The 17,173-nt window shown below is 52.4% G+C and overlaps 1 protein-coding gene across 1 annotated transcript in view; it reads right to left on the reverse strand.

The window, feature by feature from the left end:
- Window positions 1-205: 205 nt before the first annotated feature.
- TEAD4 (TEA domain transcription factor 4) overlaps window positions 206-17,173 on the reverse strand; it is a 69,898-nt gene continuing 52,930 nt past the window's right edge. The window contains exons 10-14 of the mRNA XM_063074914.1: window positions 16,052-16,191; window positions 15,134-15,307; window positions 3,885-4,025; window positions 1,892-2,044; window positions 206-1,785 (exon numbers count right to left, since the gene is read on the reverse strand). Coding sequence (XP_062930984.1) covers window positions 1,672-1,785; window positions 1,892-2,044; window positions 3,885-4,025; window positions 15,134-15,307; window positions 16,052-16,191 — 722 coding nt within the window. The 3' untranslated portion in view covers window positions 206-1,671. The remainder of the gene's footprint in view (window positions 1,786-1,891; window positions 2,045-3,884; window positions 4,026-15,133; window positions 15,308-16,051; window positions 16,192-17,173) is intronic.

Below are 17,173 nucleotides of genomic sequence, written 5' to 3' on the forward strand. Positions count from 1 at the left end.
ATGAGTGCTGTGCCCTGGAGGAGGGGCACACGGGGTGGCTCACATCTGGCCGGCTCTCCTCCCTTCTGCTTGTCTGTATACTGCCCATCCCTCAAGTGCTACCTCTTCCCTGAACCCTCCACAACCTGATCTCTCCCACATCTGAATGCCAGTCGCTTTGAGGAACAGCCCACCCCACTGACGCCTTAGTTAGACTGCAAGCTCCTATTGTTAATAACAATGTATGTTTATTGAACATATTTATGTGCTCAGCACTATGCTAGGCACTGTACATACATGAGGTAGGTTATTATTATTATACCCATTTTACAGATGGGGAAACTGAGGCACAGTCAAATTAAGTAACTTGCCCTAAGGTCACACAGCTAGTCAGTAACTGGTCTGACTCGAGAGTCCTGGCTCCTAACCACCTCTTCGTAACACCTCCTAGATGCTGTCTTGTTCATTCCGTATTTCCATGTCATGCCCCCTGAGTGCCGGGCGCACAGTCAACACCTGTGGCTGAACCTTCACTCTCGTTGGCTCAGGCTACCGGAACTGTGGGCCTAAGAGGGATAATGACACCAAACAGCCACTAGGGGGCGGCAAAGAGCCAGCCCCGGGCCTCGCCGAGGGAGGGGAGGGATGACTCGTTACTAAATATTGAGAGCAGCTTGCACCAGGCAGCTTGCAGACATGACCTCTCCTGCTCACCAAGGTCTTCTAAGGTAGGTGCTACTGCCTCCCCACTGTACAGAGAGGAAAGGGAACAAAGGTTTGGACAAGTTGAGAAATTTGTCCAAGGTCAGGCAGCTTGGAATACGAGGATGGAAGCCAGGACTGTCTAAACTCAAAGCCCATGCCTGTGCTCAGGAGAAATAAGCCAGGAAATCCCTCCTCCACCCCCAGTGAGCACAGAAGCCCCCACTTTGGGGAGGGAGTCAGGCAGCCTGGGGCTGGCTCCGAGGGGGTCTGGGCAGATAAGGAGTTTGAGTCAAGACTCAGAACACCAGACCTGACAGGTCTCAGAGGCCCCTGCCCAGCCTCCCCATCCACACGCCTCAGCCAGACTGCACCGCCTCACCTGCTGCCCTCCTTGTCTGGGCTCCCCTGATGTGGAACCAGTCCCCAACCATGGTCATGATGGAAGATGGCCACGGAATCCACGTCCACTGGAGATGGATGAAAACTGAGGAGCTCTGACCGTGTCCCCTTCCAACAATTCTATCACTTCCACCTAAAATGGTGGACGGGGGCCTCTCTGAGCTAGCTGTCCTGGAGGAGTGGCTCTGCAGGGGTGGTCAGGGAGTGCAGACGCAGCCATGCATGAGTGGTGATGGCAGCAGAGGGAACATCACATCTCGGGCTCCAGTTTCTGGCAACGTTCCCAGCTGAGTCCGCTGGGGCGCTGGCTCTAGAACTGCCCGGGGTGCATTCTCAGCCCTGCTTCCAGCCTGCCTCCCAGACTGCCCCCTTCTCCCCCAGTCCCTCCCGAGGCTTGTACAGCCAGACCAGGTCCTCTGCAAATATACAACATCTTGGGTTTATTTGGGGTTGGGCACTGCAGGTTCAGGCACAGTTTGTTCCTGGGTAGGAAGAGCCATGACTGCTCCTCTCAGCTCTCTTGGCACTTCAGGGGGCTGCCCCTGCAGGTCCCCTTCCCATGTCCCCCCTCCCTGCTCCCCAAGTCTCTCATTCTTTCACAAGCCGGTAGATGTGGTGCTGCGCCCCGTGCTCACTGGCTGACACCTCAAAGACATATGCAATGCACAGCAAGGTCTCCTGCGTGTCTCTGTTGGTGACCACCTGCAGGTGAGAAAGGGACGAGGGCTCAGGCCCCAGCTGAGGGCCCGCCAGGGGTGCCGTCCCCCTGTGGATTCCAGCCCCACCCCGGCAGTGCCGCGCCACACACCTGCAGGATGGTGAAGTTCTCCAGCACGCTGTTCATCATGTACTTCTCGGGCAGGTGCTTCAGCTTGTGGATGAAGTTGATCATGTACTCACAGAGCGGGGACCGGTGGATGCGGTAGGAGTAGTGACCATTCTCGTAGCGGGCATACTCTGTCTGCAGGACCCAGGGGACAGCAGGCCTTAGAAACCCTTTACCTCCAGCCCAAGCCTAGCTTCACAGGGAAGTGCCATGAGCCAGTTAAATAGGAAGACGAGGCAGGAGGCCTAAAGTCCCTTGAGAGCAGAGCCTCCCTCTTGGGTTGATGGTCACAAAACAAGGCCCCCCTACTCCATCGGTGACAGGCAGAAGCCGGGTATCGGAGGAGGGGAGGTTAAGGAGCACAGGAACAGCACCAGATGAGGCGGGGAGTGTGCCTCTCAACCCTGGCTGCACACAGGGCCCCTGTGGTGATGGAACCGTCACGTTCTCAACTCTGGTGGTAATCACAAGTCTACACACACACACACGTGTGCATGCACACACCCAAGTGCATGTAAAACTGGTGAAATCTGAACCAGACTGGCAGACTGTATCCACGTCAATTTCCTGGCTGCCAATACCGTACTCCAGTCACACAGGACACTGCCAGTGCGGGAGCTCGGGAAGGGTAGGGAAGGGTAGGCGGGATCATGACTGCATGCAGATCCACAGTCATCTCAAAAATTAAAGTTTAATTAAAAATAAATAACTTGGGATGAGGTGGGAGAGGGAGGTGGAAAAAATTAGCTAGTTAAATAAATAGCTAGCTTAAGGAGCTTTTTCAGAATGGCTATTGCCCAGATTCCACTGTAGAGACTGAGGAAACTTTTATCAGTGGAGTTTAGGTATTGGTGCGTTTCAAAAGCCCCCGAGTGACTCTAAGGTGCAGCCAGGGCTGAGAAGCCCTGGGATGAAGGAATGTATCTTCCCTAGTAGTAGCTTGGCATCTGGGTATATGTGACAGGAGGTAAGTTATCAATAACTGATAGACTGGAAGAGCAAGACTTCATTGATACAGACAAATTTGGGGGAAGAGGTGAGGACAGGGATGAAGACCAGCCTGGATGCATGAAGAGGTCACAGGGTCCCAGACTCGCAGAGGCCGCAGGGTTTGGGGTGAAAGGCCTTAATTTAGCCCCACCTCCTTCTCACTCTCAGAACATGGTGGGACCAGAATATCAGAGCACTACAGGAGCCTGCGTTAACGGACAGCGAGGATCACTCGTCACTTGTTTAGAGATAAATGGAGGGTTTTATCCCCCAACACCCACCAGAAAGCAGGGGCTGGGACTCAAGCCCAGGCCTGTCTGAACTTGTGTTCCTACCACCACCTTGCCCCATCCCTGGCCAGAAGCTTAAGAGAGAGGCAGAGACCCCTGCCTAAAAGGCAAGCCTGAGTTTTCTGTAACTTCCACTGGTGAAGAGTCTCCAGGTAGCCCATGAAGAGAAAAGCGGGTACATGAGCAATTTGGGGCATTTCTAGGGTAAAAAGAGAGCCAGGACCAAAATGCTGGAGCCCTGCTGCAGCCCTGCCTCTGCCTTGGTGGCTACGTGACTTGCGGAAGGCTTTCCCCTCTCTGTGCCTCAACCATGAAACCAAAAGGCTGGACCAGGTAGACAATCCCCAGGCCCTGCGGGCTGTGGCTCTGCTGTGGGAGAGGACGCAGGGACGCCTGCAAGGATGTGCTTGGAAGGCGCAGTGCCAGCCCAGGAGGTTGAGCCACAGCTCTGGTGAGCTGGGTAGGGTGGTGGTGTGGAGGGGACCAAGTGAGGCACCGATGGCATGGAGGGCAGGCACCAAGGAGCTTGTGGGATGCCCCATAACTGGAGGGCACTCTTCCTGAAAGCAGACAGAAGCTGCAGCAGCCACCTCTGGCAGGGCCTTGGCGAGCAAGCCTATCCCCAGGGGAGCTCTAGCAAAGGAGACTGCACAGACCCCTGCCATCTCCCCTCTCCCACCAGGGTGGCCTCCTACCTCTACTTTCTCCACCACCTGCTTGCCGAAAGAGCAGACTTTTGTGGAGCAGGTGATTATCATGTTCTCAGGACTCTCATACTGGCTGGAGACACCATAGAAGGAGGTGCCCTCGTCCTCGATGTTGGTGTTGAGGTCTGCCTGCAGGGAGACACGGGGAAGCCGAGGAGGCGTCAGACACGTCTGCAGGGCCCTGCCAGAGGGATGGAGTCGAGGAGACCTCTGGGGTCACAGTCCGGGAAGACATCAGGAGGGCTTATAAAGAACTTGGATAGCAGGATGTTGGAAAGCTTCCACCGTTCTCCACATCCAGGCTGGGTATAAAATCAGGTTGTGTTGCCTAAACAAGGGAAAAAGAGAACACTGGGACCTGTAAAAGTTTCAGGCCACTGCCACCTGCTCAGATACCAACATACCTTGCAGGTGGGGCCCCCAATTTTGTCTTTAGGACTCCAAGTTTCATAGTCTAAGTCTTTGTTCTTGTTAAACTGCAAATATTTATATCTATATTGATCATTTCTACTTTAGCATGAATGAATCTATCAGAACCTTTCCAGGGTCAATCTTGACTGTGAGGAAATCATGAGAACAGAAAGGCAGAACAAGAGACTGGCAGAGAGGTGTCGGGGGTCCTGGGGACTCTTCTATGTCCCATCCTCTGGTCTAGCTGGCCACCAGACCCTACCAATGCTCTTTCAGAAATGGCCCTGGGAGCTGGCCTCCCGCCCCTCTCTGCAGCATGGCTGAGTCCAGTCCCTGGATGGTCTCCCATCCCATGTCAGCCTCCAGAACAATCTACCCAGCCCCAGTCTTCCCTCCTTTTGGCTCATTCACTTACCTGCCTGAGAGTTCTCTTCAAAAGACAATTCAGTGGCTCAAACCACATTGAGCCCCCTTTATTTGCATGGGTGTGGGAATCCTATTTTTTGTTATTATTAAGGAAACCACTTCTATGCCTGTTAACAGTGATGAGTTCTGGAGGTAGCTACATCCCACTCGGAGTTTTCTGGTTACAATCCATCTTCTCTCAACCTCAACTGAAAACCCAGCCTCATGGGCCTCAAACGCAAAGCCAACTCTGTAGGAGGCTTTTTTGGACGAGAAGACTATGTTGTCTTCCCAGGAGACAAACCCTCCACTTTGATTTACAAGGCAGATAGCAGCCCCAAACCACGGACAGGTTGGGGCCTGCGCAGGCCTCAGTCCTTGTTGCCACAGGGACGTGGGTCTCAGCCCCGGCCCAGCCCCTCTGCCAGCTGCTCACCACGCCCCAGACACGCGCTTCCTTCCCTACCGAGAGCAGAGCCAGGAGGGCTTCCTGCTGGGTGCTGGGCTGACCTGAAATTTATGTGCAACAGTTCCCTCAGAAAAGGTGGAGTTCACCATAAATATACACAGTTATTGTGGATTAATTAAGAAAAAATAAATTTAAAAAAATTTCAGAGACAAGTAGGTTAGAGGTTACCAGCAACGGGGGGGTAGGGCTGAGAAGTTAGTACTTAACAGGTATAGAGTCTATGTTTAGGACAATGCTTTAATAAAGTTTTTTTAATTAAAAAATAATAAGCTAAGTTAAATTAAAAAAAAGAAAAGGTGGAGGAAGACTGCTGACTTCACACACAAAGCCTCTGCCTCAGTGTTATAAGTGAGGCTCCCCGGCTATAGGCCTAGCCCAAGGCCACGTGGCTGACAAGTAACAGACCCCAGGTCAGTGGGCTCCAACTCCACAGCTAGCCCCGGCCCAGGAGGGTGCCACAGCAGAAGGAGGAAGGCGCTGGATGAGACAGCTCAGTGGCTTGGGGACTCAGAGGCAGGAACTGTATTTCTGAAGCTCTAGGCCAATTAGGGGTCTTCATCCCTGGAACTTGGGTCCCCATCAAATCATCCCACCTGAGGCAGGGGTGCTAACAGAACAAAGCAAGACTCAGAAGAAAAGCACAGACATACTACAAAAGGCTCATTCTTAGGGCAATGCCTCTCCTCCACCCACGTGAGTCTGAAATCACCACCATGCCTGACCCAGAGTGCAGCCCTGTAAACGCAGCAGGAGCTCCAGACCTTGCTCAAGTCTCCAACACCGATCCCCAGAACCCCTGAGAGGTCCTGGCACATTTCAGACCCAGGCAGTCCTACTACTGGCCGCAAGGGGCGCCCGAGCATCGCTCTTCTCTCCTTTGGAGAAAGGTTACCGGAGAGCGAGACCTTTGTCTAGACTGCCAGGGTGGCGTTGATTGACCACACAGCAGGAAACAAGTGGACACAAAGAACTGCTGAGAAGGACCTGTATTTATTATTGTGGATGGCCACAGACATATGGAGTGAAAAAAGCAGTTATAGAGCAGAATTAAGTTGTATTATGATGAGGAAAGAGCGTTTTCGTGTTGAAATAGAACGCATGTGGTTCCGTGTGCTCTGCACTGGCCTTCATGAGGCCGTTAGGAAGAAAAAAGAATTACAGCTGCATTCGAGTCAACGTTCAGCCTCTGAAACAAACAGCAGTGTTTGCTGAACACCCTCCACTCCCACCCCCAGCTGGCCTCAGTTTCCCCCTCTGACTCCATCGAGATTCTGTGAGGGAGGGCAGCAGGGTGGGGTGGGGCAAGACGGCGGCACCGAGACCTGGAAGGGTGGGTCAGGCCTCTGCTGGGTGGAATTCACTGCAGCTGGGACTGGCTCAGGGTCCCAGTTAAATATAAGGTGGACTGGGACCAGAACCCCGACTTTCTGTCTCCTATTCTAAGTCGCTGGCTCCCCTAGGAGACCAAGTTTGGCAGACTTCCTAAAAAGGGGCTGTGAGTGTGTCCCCCACACAAACAATCCACCTCGTAGCACTTCATCTTGTCCTCAGTGCCTGGATCCTTCTCGTCACAACCCCACGCCTTCTCCCACAGCTACACCTCAGGCATTTCCTGTGCACCCTTGTACCTCCCACTCTAAGTAACTCCCCCAAACAAGGGTTGCTTCTCTGCCTAAGAACGGACAAAGCTGGCCCCTTGCTCCCCTCCCTCCACCCTATTCATAGCTGTGCATGTGGGTGGGCAGCTCCCAGGCTGGGCCTGGAACAGGTGTGGGGGATCGGGTGACTGACAGACGAGCCAAGACGGCTGCAGCCAGTGTGGGGGCCCAGGGGGGCTCAGATTCATTGTCATGTGCTGGTATGTGCCTGGGAGAAATGTCAGGGCCCAAAAAGGAACAGCAGGTCGGGTGGGAGGAAGGACCGGGGTACCCTGTTGCCTCCAGGGCTCAGCACAGGCTCTGCCCAGCATTTTCAGTGTGCAGACTGGTGTTAATGGCACCAGTGCCCAAGAGTCCCCTCTCCCCTGCCCCCAAGACAGAGGCACCCCTGCTGGTCTTGCAGCACTCTAGGGCAGTGGGGGGCTTGACTTCTCAGTCCCTTCCTCCAGGCCCCGCAGCCCTCAAGAGACAACACACGGCCTCAGCAACCTCAGTTCCTCCTGCGCACAGATGCCACATCCAGGTGGAAATGTGTCCCAGCAGCCCATGGGTCTAAGAATCACTACCACAATCCCGTCAGTAAGAACAGCAATTTTCAGTGGGAGGGGGGGCAAGGAGGCTGGACTGGAGACATCGAAGTCCTCCCCCCACTCCGAGAAGGCTCTGATCACCTCTCCAGCAAGCACTTCAGGGTTGGAGCCGGGACCAACAGCAGCCAGGCAGGAAGAGAAAGGCAGGCTTTGGGAGAGGCAGTGCTGTTTCCTTGCCTGAGCGGTTTTCCTTCCTAACTGAGAGTGGCCAAGTTCACAGCAGCTGACGGCAGGGGAGAGGCGGCCAGGCCAGGGAGCAGGAGAAGGGGACTTTCAGAGGCCTGCAAGGGCCCCACAAGTGACCCAAAGACAGTTAGCAAACACAAATATCTATTTCCCCCATCATCCATTTGTCTTTCTCTGGTGCCTCTGCCCTCCCTACACACTAGGAGCAGGGACCAGATGGCTGCCAAGGTGCCCTGGCCTCCATATGCCCTGTCTCTTATTTCGCCTGTCCTCACCCCACCTGGCCCCTGAGGCTCCAGCAAGGGGTGGGGTGGGAGCAGGGCAGAGCGTCCCCTTCACCACCAGCTGACCACACACACACATTGGGGGTCCTTGGAGACATGGCCCTTTGCAGCCCTCAAGAACATACTGCTCGCTTTCCAGAGAGAAACAGGCACAGAGAAGCCAACGTGTGCTCAGGACACAGCTCTCAAATGGCAGAACCGAGACTAGGGCATCCATGTCCACCTGGGGCTGACAGCTGCCTGCCTCGCCCACTTCCACACACTAGAGACCTTACATGTAACCCACCATGCTCCCCTGTACAGTGGTTACTACCCCAGGACCCCGAGATTCATGCTGGACTCTCCCACCCACAGCGTGAGCCCATGTCGGGCCCGTGAGCACGGGCTGTGTGCACAGCACATGCCGGGTGCAACGTTCATGCGTGGCATCCGCCTAATCCCATTTCCTCAGCACCAGCCGTCCCCTCCTCCTCTTCTCCCATGAGTCCCAACTCCAACCCACCTGAAGAGTCAGAAGGAAGGAGAGGACATGGGCCATGAGCAAGGCTGGAGAAGAACAGTCTAGTTCCTCCTTCCTTCCCACTGGCCTTAACCTCCAGGCTGGACAATTTCCCATTTTCTGGAAGGAAGTCTGAGGTGTAGAAAATGCAAATAGCCCAAGTGTCCAACTCTACACTGACTGCACAAGCGGAGTAAAGTCTGCTTTCTCCACGCTCCCACTATCTGCTGTTCAGCAGGGGGCTGGGGATCTTCTCTAGACAATCGGAGCCTTCTCCAGCTGGAGCAGAAGCACCAGGACCCTGCAGGGAGGGCACCCAGGCCCTCTGCAAGGTAGGGCAGTTCAGGGAAATGGTTCCACACGTACACTCTGGAGCCTGGCTGCTTGGATCCGGATCCCAACTAACTATAGCAAGTTATTTAACTGTTCTGTGCCTCAGCTTCCCCTTTTCGGATAAGGTTATCAACCTTGGGGATGTGGCAGGCATTCAGCGTGTTGATACGTGACGTGAGGTGATGAGAACAGTGCTGTTGTGCTCTTCCACGGTCGGGTCTCACGGTCTCATGGCACAGACATAACAACAGTGACCACAGGAAAGAGGTTCACCCCAGCCGGGTGCCGCAAAGCCAGGCCTTTCTTGCTGCAAGCCTCAGTCCCTCACTTGTAAATGGGGGGCCTAGGATGATCTTCATCGGGAGGGTGGCTAGAAGAATACAGAATACTCCCAACAACTGAAAGAAGGCAGGAACTAGTGAAAAGGACCCCAAATATGCCACCTCCCCCTCCGCAGGGTGCCCACAAATGTTTCCTCCATTGCCAACCGGCCTCCCTTCTGACTCCAAATCTCGCCTTCAGGGAAACTGAGTCAGTGCTGGGAGAGAGCCACAGATCACCTCACCCAAGCTCCTCCTTCCGAGTCATGGCTGAGCCTGGACGGGGCAGGGAGCAAGGTCGGGGGAAGGTTACTCAACACAGGGAGCAGGCTTCTCCAGGACAGCCCAGGAACCTCCTCAGACACACAGCAGGAGCCAGGTGTCACCATTGCTGGCTGTACAGCGACCATGTGGATGGGCTGTCCACAGCAAAGCCTCTCGGTTCCAATTCCCATGGCCAGGGCTGGCAGGGACAGCAAGGAGATGGAAAGGGAAATGGAGGGGTTTACGCCCTTCCTGAAACAGAGACCAGCTTCCCACCTCGTACCTCACAGCTGAAGCCACTCCTGGCTGAGGTCCTGACGAGGCCGGTGTCTCTGGCCTGGTCTGTGTTATAGGAGTCTCCCCCACTTGCTTCCACTCTGGACGGCTGACTTATCCAACTAAGCCCACCTCTGGCCATGTCCTCTCCTGTTCAAAAACCTTCGATGACTCTTTGTTACCCAAAGAGAAGGGATGACAGATCCGTCACAAGCATGCTCCTCTTCCCCTGCCACACTCATGGCAGACATTACCGATCAGCCCAGCACTTTTCCCTCCAGATCCTTCTTAACCGAGCATTTCAAATAATGACTGCCAATCCATTGGGGGGTGACACTCAGACGAAATCCATTTTCTCAGACATCTGCTTAAAGGTGGGAGACTGACCATAAAAGTTTATTTTTTCCCCTTCCAGACACCCAACTAGAGTGAAAATAGCAAAGAACTTTTTTATTTTTTATTTTTTTTAAAAAAGATGACCAGCAAGGGTATCTTAACCCTTGACTTGGTGTTGTCAGCACCACACTCTCCAAAGTGAGCAAACCGGCCATCCCTATACGGGATCCTAACCCATGGCCTTGGTGTTATCAGCACCGCACTCTCCCAAGTGAGCCACAGGCCAGCCCGCAAAGAACTTTTTAAAATGTGCTGCACCACAACAATGAACAAAAAGGTAAAGAAACCAAACTAACAAGAGAGTTCAACAAATTCAGGAGATTACAGGCCTATTAGGACCAGAGTGGATTCTGTAGGACAAAGGAGGCGAAAGGAATTACAACCTACAGGTGCCTTCAGAGGGATTGCAGGTAAGAGGTGAGCTGGGTGGCCCAGCACTGGAGGGGCGAGTGGAGGGACCAGGGGAGGCACAGGGTGCAACACAAGCATGACAAAAGTCTGAACACAGAGTTAAGTGAACACCAGCATCAGAAATGGACGGGCCCTCAAGCCCCCTCCTTCATCCCACCCTCAGAATGCTGTGACCCCTTCCAGGGAGATAAAGCAGTTGTCTCTGGAGAAACAGAATCACCTCAGGAAAAAAAAGTCCAGTAAAATACTGACATTTACTGGATTCCCCAATAAAACAGCTGGCTCCCCAATCCCAGTCATCTCAAAGTGAAGCCCAGCAAGTGAGTCCTACCTTGTAGCTTGCACACAGAGCTCCCAGTCACTAGCAAATACGGGCAACTGGCACAAATGACAAAAGAAGAAATAGATAAATTGGACTTCATCAGAATTAAAAATTTTTGTGCTTGAAAGGACACCATCAAGAATGTGAAAAGACAGCCAACAGGATGGGAAAAAATATTCACAAATCATATCTCGATAAGGGACTTCTATCTAGAATACATAAGGAACTCATAACTCAGTAATAGAAACATAAATAACCCTATTTAAAAATGGGCAAAGAATCTGAATATACATTTTTCCAAAGAAGATATACAAATGGCCAATAATCAAAATGGGAATAAGTACACGAAAAGATTCTCAACATCATCAGTCATTAGGGAAATACAAATCAAAACCACAGTGAGGTGCCACTGCATACCCACCAGCATGGCTACAGTCAGAATGTCAGGTGTTGGTGAGGACGTGGAGAAACTGGGACCCTCACATGCTGCTGGTGGGGATGTGAAACGGTGCAGCCGCTCTGCGAGCCAGTCTGGCAGCTGGAGAAGAACAGTCTCAAAGAGTTAAACGAAGAGTTACCATGTGACTCAGCAATTCCACAATGAAGTACATGCCGAAGAGAAATGAAAACGTATGTCCACGCAACAACTTGTACGTCACAAGAGCCAAGAGGTGGGAACAGCCCTAACGCCCATCAACAGACGAATGAGTAAACAAAAGGTGGTATATCCATACGACGGAAAGGTATTCAGCCAGAAAGGGGAACGAAGTATTAACACGTGCTAAAATGTGGGTGAACCTTGAAAACATTACACTAAGTCAAAGCAGCCAGTCACAAAAGATCACGTATTATATGAATCCATTTATATGAAATGTCCAGAATAGGCAACGCTTCAGAGACAGAGTAGATTACTGCATAAGGCTGGGGGTTGGGGGTAGGGAGTGATAGCTAAAGGGAACAGGGTTTAATTTGGGGGTGATGAAAATGTTCTAAAATTGATCATGGTGATGGTTGCACAACTCTGTGAATACACTAAAAACCACTGAATCATACACTTTAAGTAGGTGAATCGTACGGTAAGTTAGTATTACCATAAAGATATTAAAAATACGTACAGATGACCAAGAATTATAGACATTTGAGAAAGCCCTCCAACTTGAAAGATGGAGACCAAAAGAGACAGGAAACAAGGATTAAAAGGAAACAAAGACAAAGAGCAGAAGAAAACTTAAAAGATAATTCCCACCGCATATCCCCAAGAAAGGTAAGAGAACACCTGTACCCATCAAACAAGATCAAGACGCAAGCAAAGAAAACAGAGCTCTTGCAAATTAAAAGACTGAAATTTCATAGTCAAAATTAAATATTCAACAGAAGGTATGGCAGAGATGCTGCCGTATTCCATTCATCTACCTCACCATTAACTTATGAACTACTAAGAAACAAGAGCATGCCATCAATTCAACCAAGACATAGCATCAACAGAAAGTACTAGAACTCTGATTTTATTCAGAACAGCAACTTGCTGAACTTGGTACGTTTCCCTGGCTCCTCCGCAGTTAGGTGCAACCATACCACTAATTACGTGGTGTGTAAGACCTCCAGAAAGGCCCGACAGGATGTGAAATCGGTGGTCTTTGATGTTTAACACATGGATATGCCGGTGGGAGCCCAGCAGTCCTGACCTGGAGGACAGAGCCATACCCTGAGGATGGCAGGTGGAGAGGAGTCAAGTCCCTTGTGACTTTACTGGTTGCCCACCAGCCCCGGACAGTCCACCTCCAGACTTCCTTTCACAAGCGATTTATTTACGCCACCCTGACTTTGGGCTTTATGTAATGTGCACGCAGATATGATCTTAACTAATTCAGAAGAGTTAGAAGATAAAGTTAAGGAAATCTCCAAGAAAATGAATTGGAAAATAAATTTTAAAATGGTAAAAATCACAGAGGATGAGTCCAAGGGGTTCCAACATCAGAGGTTCCCGGAAAAGAACACACAGAAAACAGAGGGAAAGAAATAATACAAGTAAATTTCCCAAAACTGAAAGACAGTAATCTCACAAATTAAAAGTGCCTGCTAAGTTCCTGGCTCAAAAAGGGAAAGTAAAGCTACACACACCCAGAGCTCATCAATTAATGAAGAACGTAAGGGAGAGAGGAAACTAGACCTTCCAGAGAGAAAAAAAAAAACACATAACAAAGGCGAAGGAATTAGAATGGTATCAGGCGACTTGTGTCAGAAGACAGGCAGGGCATTAAAAAATGATTCCTGAAAATCATTTCTAGGGAAAATAATTTATGATCTAGATCCTTTACCTGGTCAAACTATCAATCAATCAAGGATAAAGGTACCAAAAATGACATTTCAAAGAGGCGGGGTCATTTATCTACTATGCACCTTTTCTTAGAAGGTACTAGAGGATGTGTAAATGATGGGGTACACCGATAAAAAGAGAAGCAGGAGATCCAGGAAACCATAGATTCGACATGGGACAGTCTCAGGACGATGATGGTGCGCAGGCCTGGAGAGCAAGCAGTTGAGACTGGGACAGAACAGGTGTGCCAAATGACGATCTCCAGGGGACAGGAGGGCTGATAAATTATCTAATAGGTTTGAGCATCTGGACAAAATCTTTCAAAAAATTTTATATGGTGGTTCTGATGAAGCATTTTGTAAAATTTAAGAATAGGTTTATGTAAAAACATGCAAGTGAAAAAGCCATTTATTTACAGGAAAAAACAAAAAGTTGTACAAGAAGTGAAATGTAATCGTAACACACGTCTTGGCTCTTTGGTGATTATCCACATTGTCAAAAATGCAGACATTTTATTGCTCCTACTAAATGACGTAACTTATAGGATGTGATTACGCTGGGAAGACAAGGGGGAAAGTGCTGTAACGGAGCTCATTTTTTTCTACCATAATGGAATAAAAACAAAATGTCTAGGCCGTGACATCAACACATAGCAATATGAGCACATTATTTAGAACTAAGGAGATAAAACCCAGAGTAAACAGCTAACATCAACAGTGACTGCTTCCGGGGATCGGGATGGGGTTTGGGGAGAGGTAGGACAAAAATCTGATGCTTTTCATTATAAGCCTCTTGGTGTTAATAATATAACTATGAACATGCATTGATTTTAAAAGATCATGTTTAAAAGAAAATATTACCCATTTTTCATGCCGGCATAGATTAAAACTCAGACTTTTGAAGGATCAGGACCTTTCAGGATCTAACTCACCTTTCCAGTTTTTGTTTTCTGTTATTCCCTCTTACACACCTTAACCCATGACTTTACTTCTCACATACTCCCCTGGACTGTAACAGCCTTTCCCATCTCTGCCTAACAGATCCTGCCCATCCCTAAGGCCCAGGTCCAAATTCCACCCTGCTCACAGAACACGCTGTCTCACAGAACACAAAAACAAAGCATCTCAAAGACCAGGAGCCCTGGGTCTCAGGTCCAGCACCTGCGTCTTCTGGACAGAGCCAGCCCCCCGGGGTTTGCACATGGATGAGGGCTAGGCTGGCAGTTCCTAGCCAGGGATCTGTAAGCCACCTGGAACTATATATAAATTTTTCTGTGAATATGCAAAGCTTTTGGATTATCAAAGTGGGCTGGGAGCAAATAAAGGGTATTAGGAGACGTTTGCTAACAGAGCTGAAAGGGAGGGGAAGAGGAATGTGGGAGGAGCCACCAGCCCAGTGTGGACGCCCTGAGAATGTTCAAAGCCTGAAGGATTCCTGCACGTCCTCGCCACTGGCATGGTCTGCACTCCCCTGTCTGACTCTCTCCCCTGCACCCCTTTTCTCTGTGCACTGGTCCCCCTGCAAGGTAAGCTCCCAAGCAGGACAATGCCTCCTGGCTCTACCTACACAGCACTGTCCAGGGGGGCAGTGGGGAGAGCAAGTCAACAGGCTGGCGAGGGTTTGAGAGGCTGGGCTGGCATTTCTTTAGGTGTGGCCCAGCCCTGCAGCAGCAGCAGCCTGGTGACCTGTCCTAACCCCACACTCCCCTTCTCCAAGCTCAGTCCAGCCCAGCATGTCTTGGAGATGAGCTCCTGAGGATGGCTGCCTGGCTCCACGACCCAAAACCAACACAGGATCTGCCATTCCAAGACCTGGGTGACTGGGTGCTGCCCCTGCAGGGTCTCCTGCACGTCTTCCCAGCAGGGCACCTCCTGAGGCCCCTACCCAGGTGGGGCTGCTGTGACCTCCTAGGTGGAAAAGGACCTTATCCTGTGTACCCGCTCTCCGGCCTCGCGGGCCCATTCCCCGCCTCGGCTCAGGTGCTGCCCTCCCCGAGCTTCCCCGTGGCAAGGGCGCCTCAGGCCCGCTGTTCCCTGCTCCCCTCGCTGCTGTGGATGCGCTGAGGGCAGGAAGGGAGCATTTATGAACAGGCTTACCCAGAACTTCACGAGAAAAAAAGCATTGGAGGGTCCCCGTTCAAAGAGCTCCTTGAGCCCCCCCTTCTTCTCCGGGAATTTGTCATAGATCTGGCGGATGTCCACGGCTTCGAGGTAGGGGTCGCTGTAGCTTGGGCTCGACTGGCCAATGTGCACGAACAGGTGCTTGTTATACTGCAGAGAGAGTGGCGGTCTGAGGGAGGCCAGGGCACAGCAGCGCAGACCTGTGACGGCCCAGGGCTCAGAGCTCAGCTCTGCTGCTCACCCGCCACCTGCCCTGCAGCAAGGAGCTTCACCTCTCCCGGCCTCAGTTTCCCCACTGGTAGAATAGAGACAGTAAACGTCTACTTCTTTTGTTTTATATACAGGGCTTCTAAGACTCTTTTTGATTAATGGGTTCCTCAGCTAAAAACTAAGTTTGAAAATGTCGGAGTAAGATGGTTTCTGGCAACCTATCAGGTGGTCTCCATGACGCTGGCCACCCAGGAACTGGACACTGAAGGGACAGGCTGGGGCAGGCTCTCCTCTCTGCTGGTGTCCCATAGGATGTGGCTCAGACGCAGGAGGCTCCACAGCTTCCTGTCTGCCCCTCAGAGCCAGGAAAGGGACGGACCGGTGGGGGGTGGGCTGGGACGCGAGTGGCTTTGGACTAAGAGCTGGCTGGTTAGGAGGGGAGGACGGATACAGGACAGGGAGGGCTTGGGGTGGGAGCCGACACATGCAGGGGAAGAGGGGAGGACAGGTGAGGGGGGGAGGGGAGGGAGGACAGGAAAGGGGAGAAAAGGGCCAACAGGAAGGGAAGTCCAGAAAGGAACAGGGCACCGAAGCTAAGCCCCAAAGTGGAGTGGGCAGGAGGGCAGGGAAGAAAGCCAGAAGCAGGCAGAAAAGAAGCTAGAGGAGCGGGAGGTTGGGACCTACCGTGTCAGGGTCCTGCTGCTGCTCCAGGAAGGCAGAGAACTCCAACATCCAGAGCTTGGAGCTGGCCACACTGCGGCCCTGCCACGGGGGTGCTGGGGGCGCGGAGGGCGACGGGGTGGGTCCTGCAGGAGACTCAAACCCTGCATGCAGTGGAAGAGGCACATGGTCCCTGTCCACAGACACCTCCCTGCCACACCCTCTGTGAGGACCCCGGGCCCCACCGGGGAGACTGTGCTGGCTGGGGGAGCTCCTGTCTCCCTAACCAGGCCTCTCGGCAGCGGGGTGGTGGGTAGCTTGATCCAACTCAGTCCCCGCAAGCCTCTGTGCAGAACCTGGAGGGGGCGGGGGACCTGTGGGCTGAGAAGCTTCCAGAGCAGGTACGGGTACGTTCTTGCCCTCGAGCAGCTTCTGACCACATAAATCAACGATTACAACTGGGTGTAAGCCCCGTGATAGTGGGACGTTTCCTGTTGGGTTCACAGCTTTCTCTCTAGCACCTACGACGGAGCGTGGCCCAGAACAGGCACTGGACATGGGGCTGCTGACAAATGAGCGAGTGAGTGAACGTGCTGCGACGAGGCAGGCACGACGCAGCACCAGCAATGCAGCACCAGAGAGGAGGCCTCGCTGCAGGGCACTGGGGAAAGGTTGCGCGAGGAAGGGACACTTGAGGGATGCCACGGAGGGCAGTGAGGGCAGCGGGAGCAGGACGTGACGGAGGGAGGGGCGCTCGCAGCAGAAGGCACTGCACGGCAGAGAGTCTGACACTCAGGGGCAGCACTGCAGAGGGGGCAGGTCTGGGCAAGCAGCGAGAGCGAGACTGGAGAGACGGCCCGGCCCGCGGCCCAAGTGTGGCGGGCATGGGGCTCACACCTGCGTTCCCGAAGGCCCTGCTCCCGTGCAGAGGAAGCACCGGGCAGCACGGGGGCAGGTCGGAATCAAGAGCCTGCAGTTTCCCAGGCTGGACGTGAAGATGACCCGAGGGGGCACACGGCAGGAGGAGGACGAGAGACAAGGGGGACAGACATGGGCGGAGTTGACCCCAGCGCTGGTGGCTGCCAGCTCGGGAGGACTAGACCACACCAGGTTTTCCACCTGGGCATCCAGGCACGCCCTGTGCCA

The sequence above is a fragment of the Cynocephalus volans genome, chromosome 1 (genome assembly GCF_027409185.1).
Source record: "Cynocephalus volans isolate mCynVol1 chromosome 1, mCynVol1.pri, whole genome shotgun sequence".
NCBI lineage: Eukaryota > Metazoa > Chordata > Mammalia > Dermoptera > Cynocephalidae > Cynocephalus > Cynocephalus volans.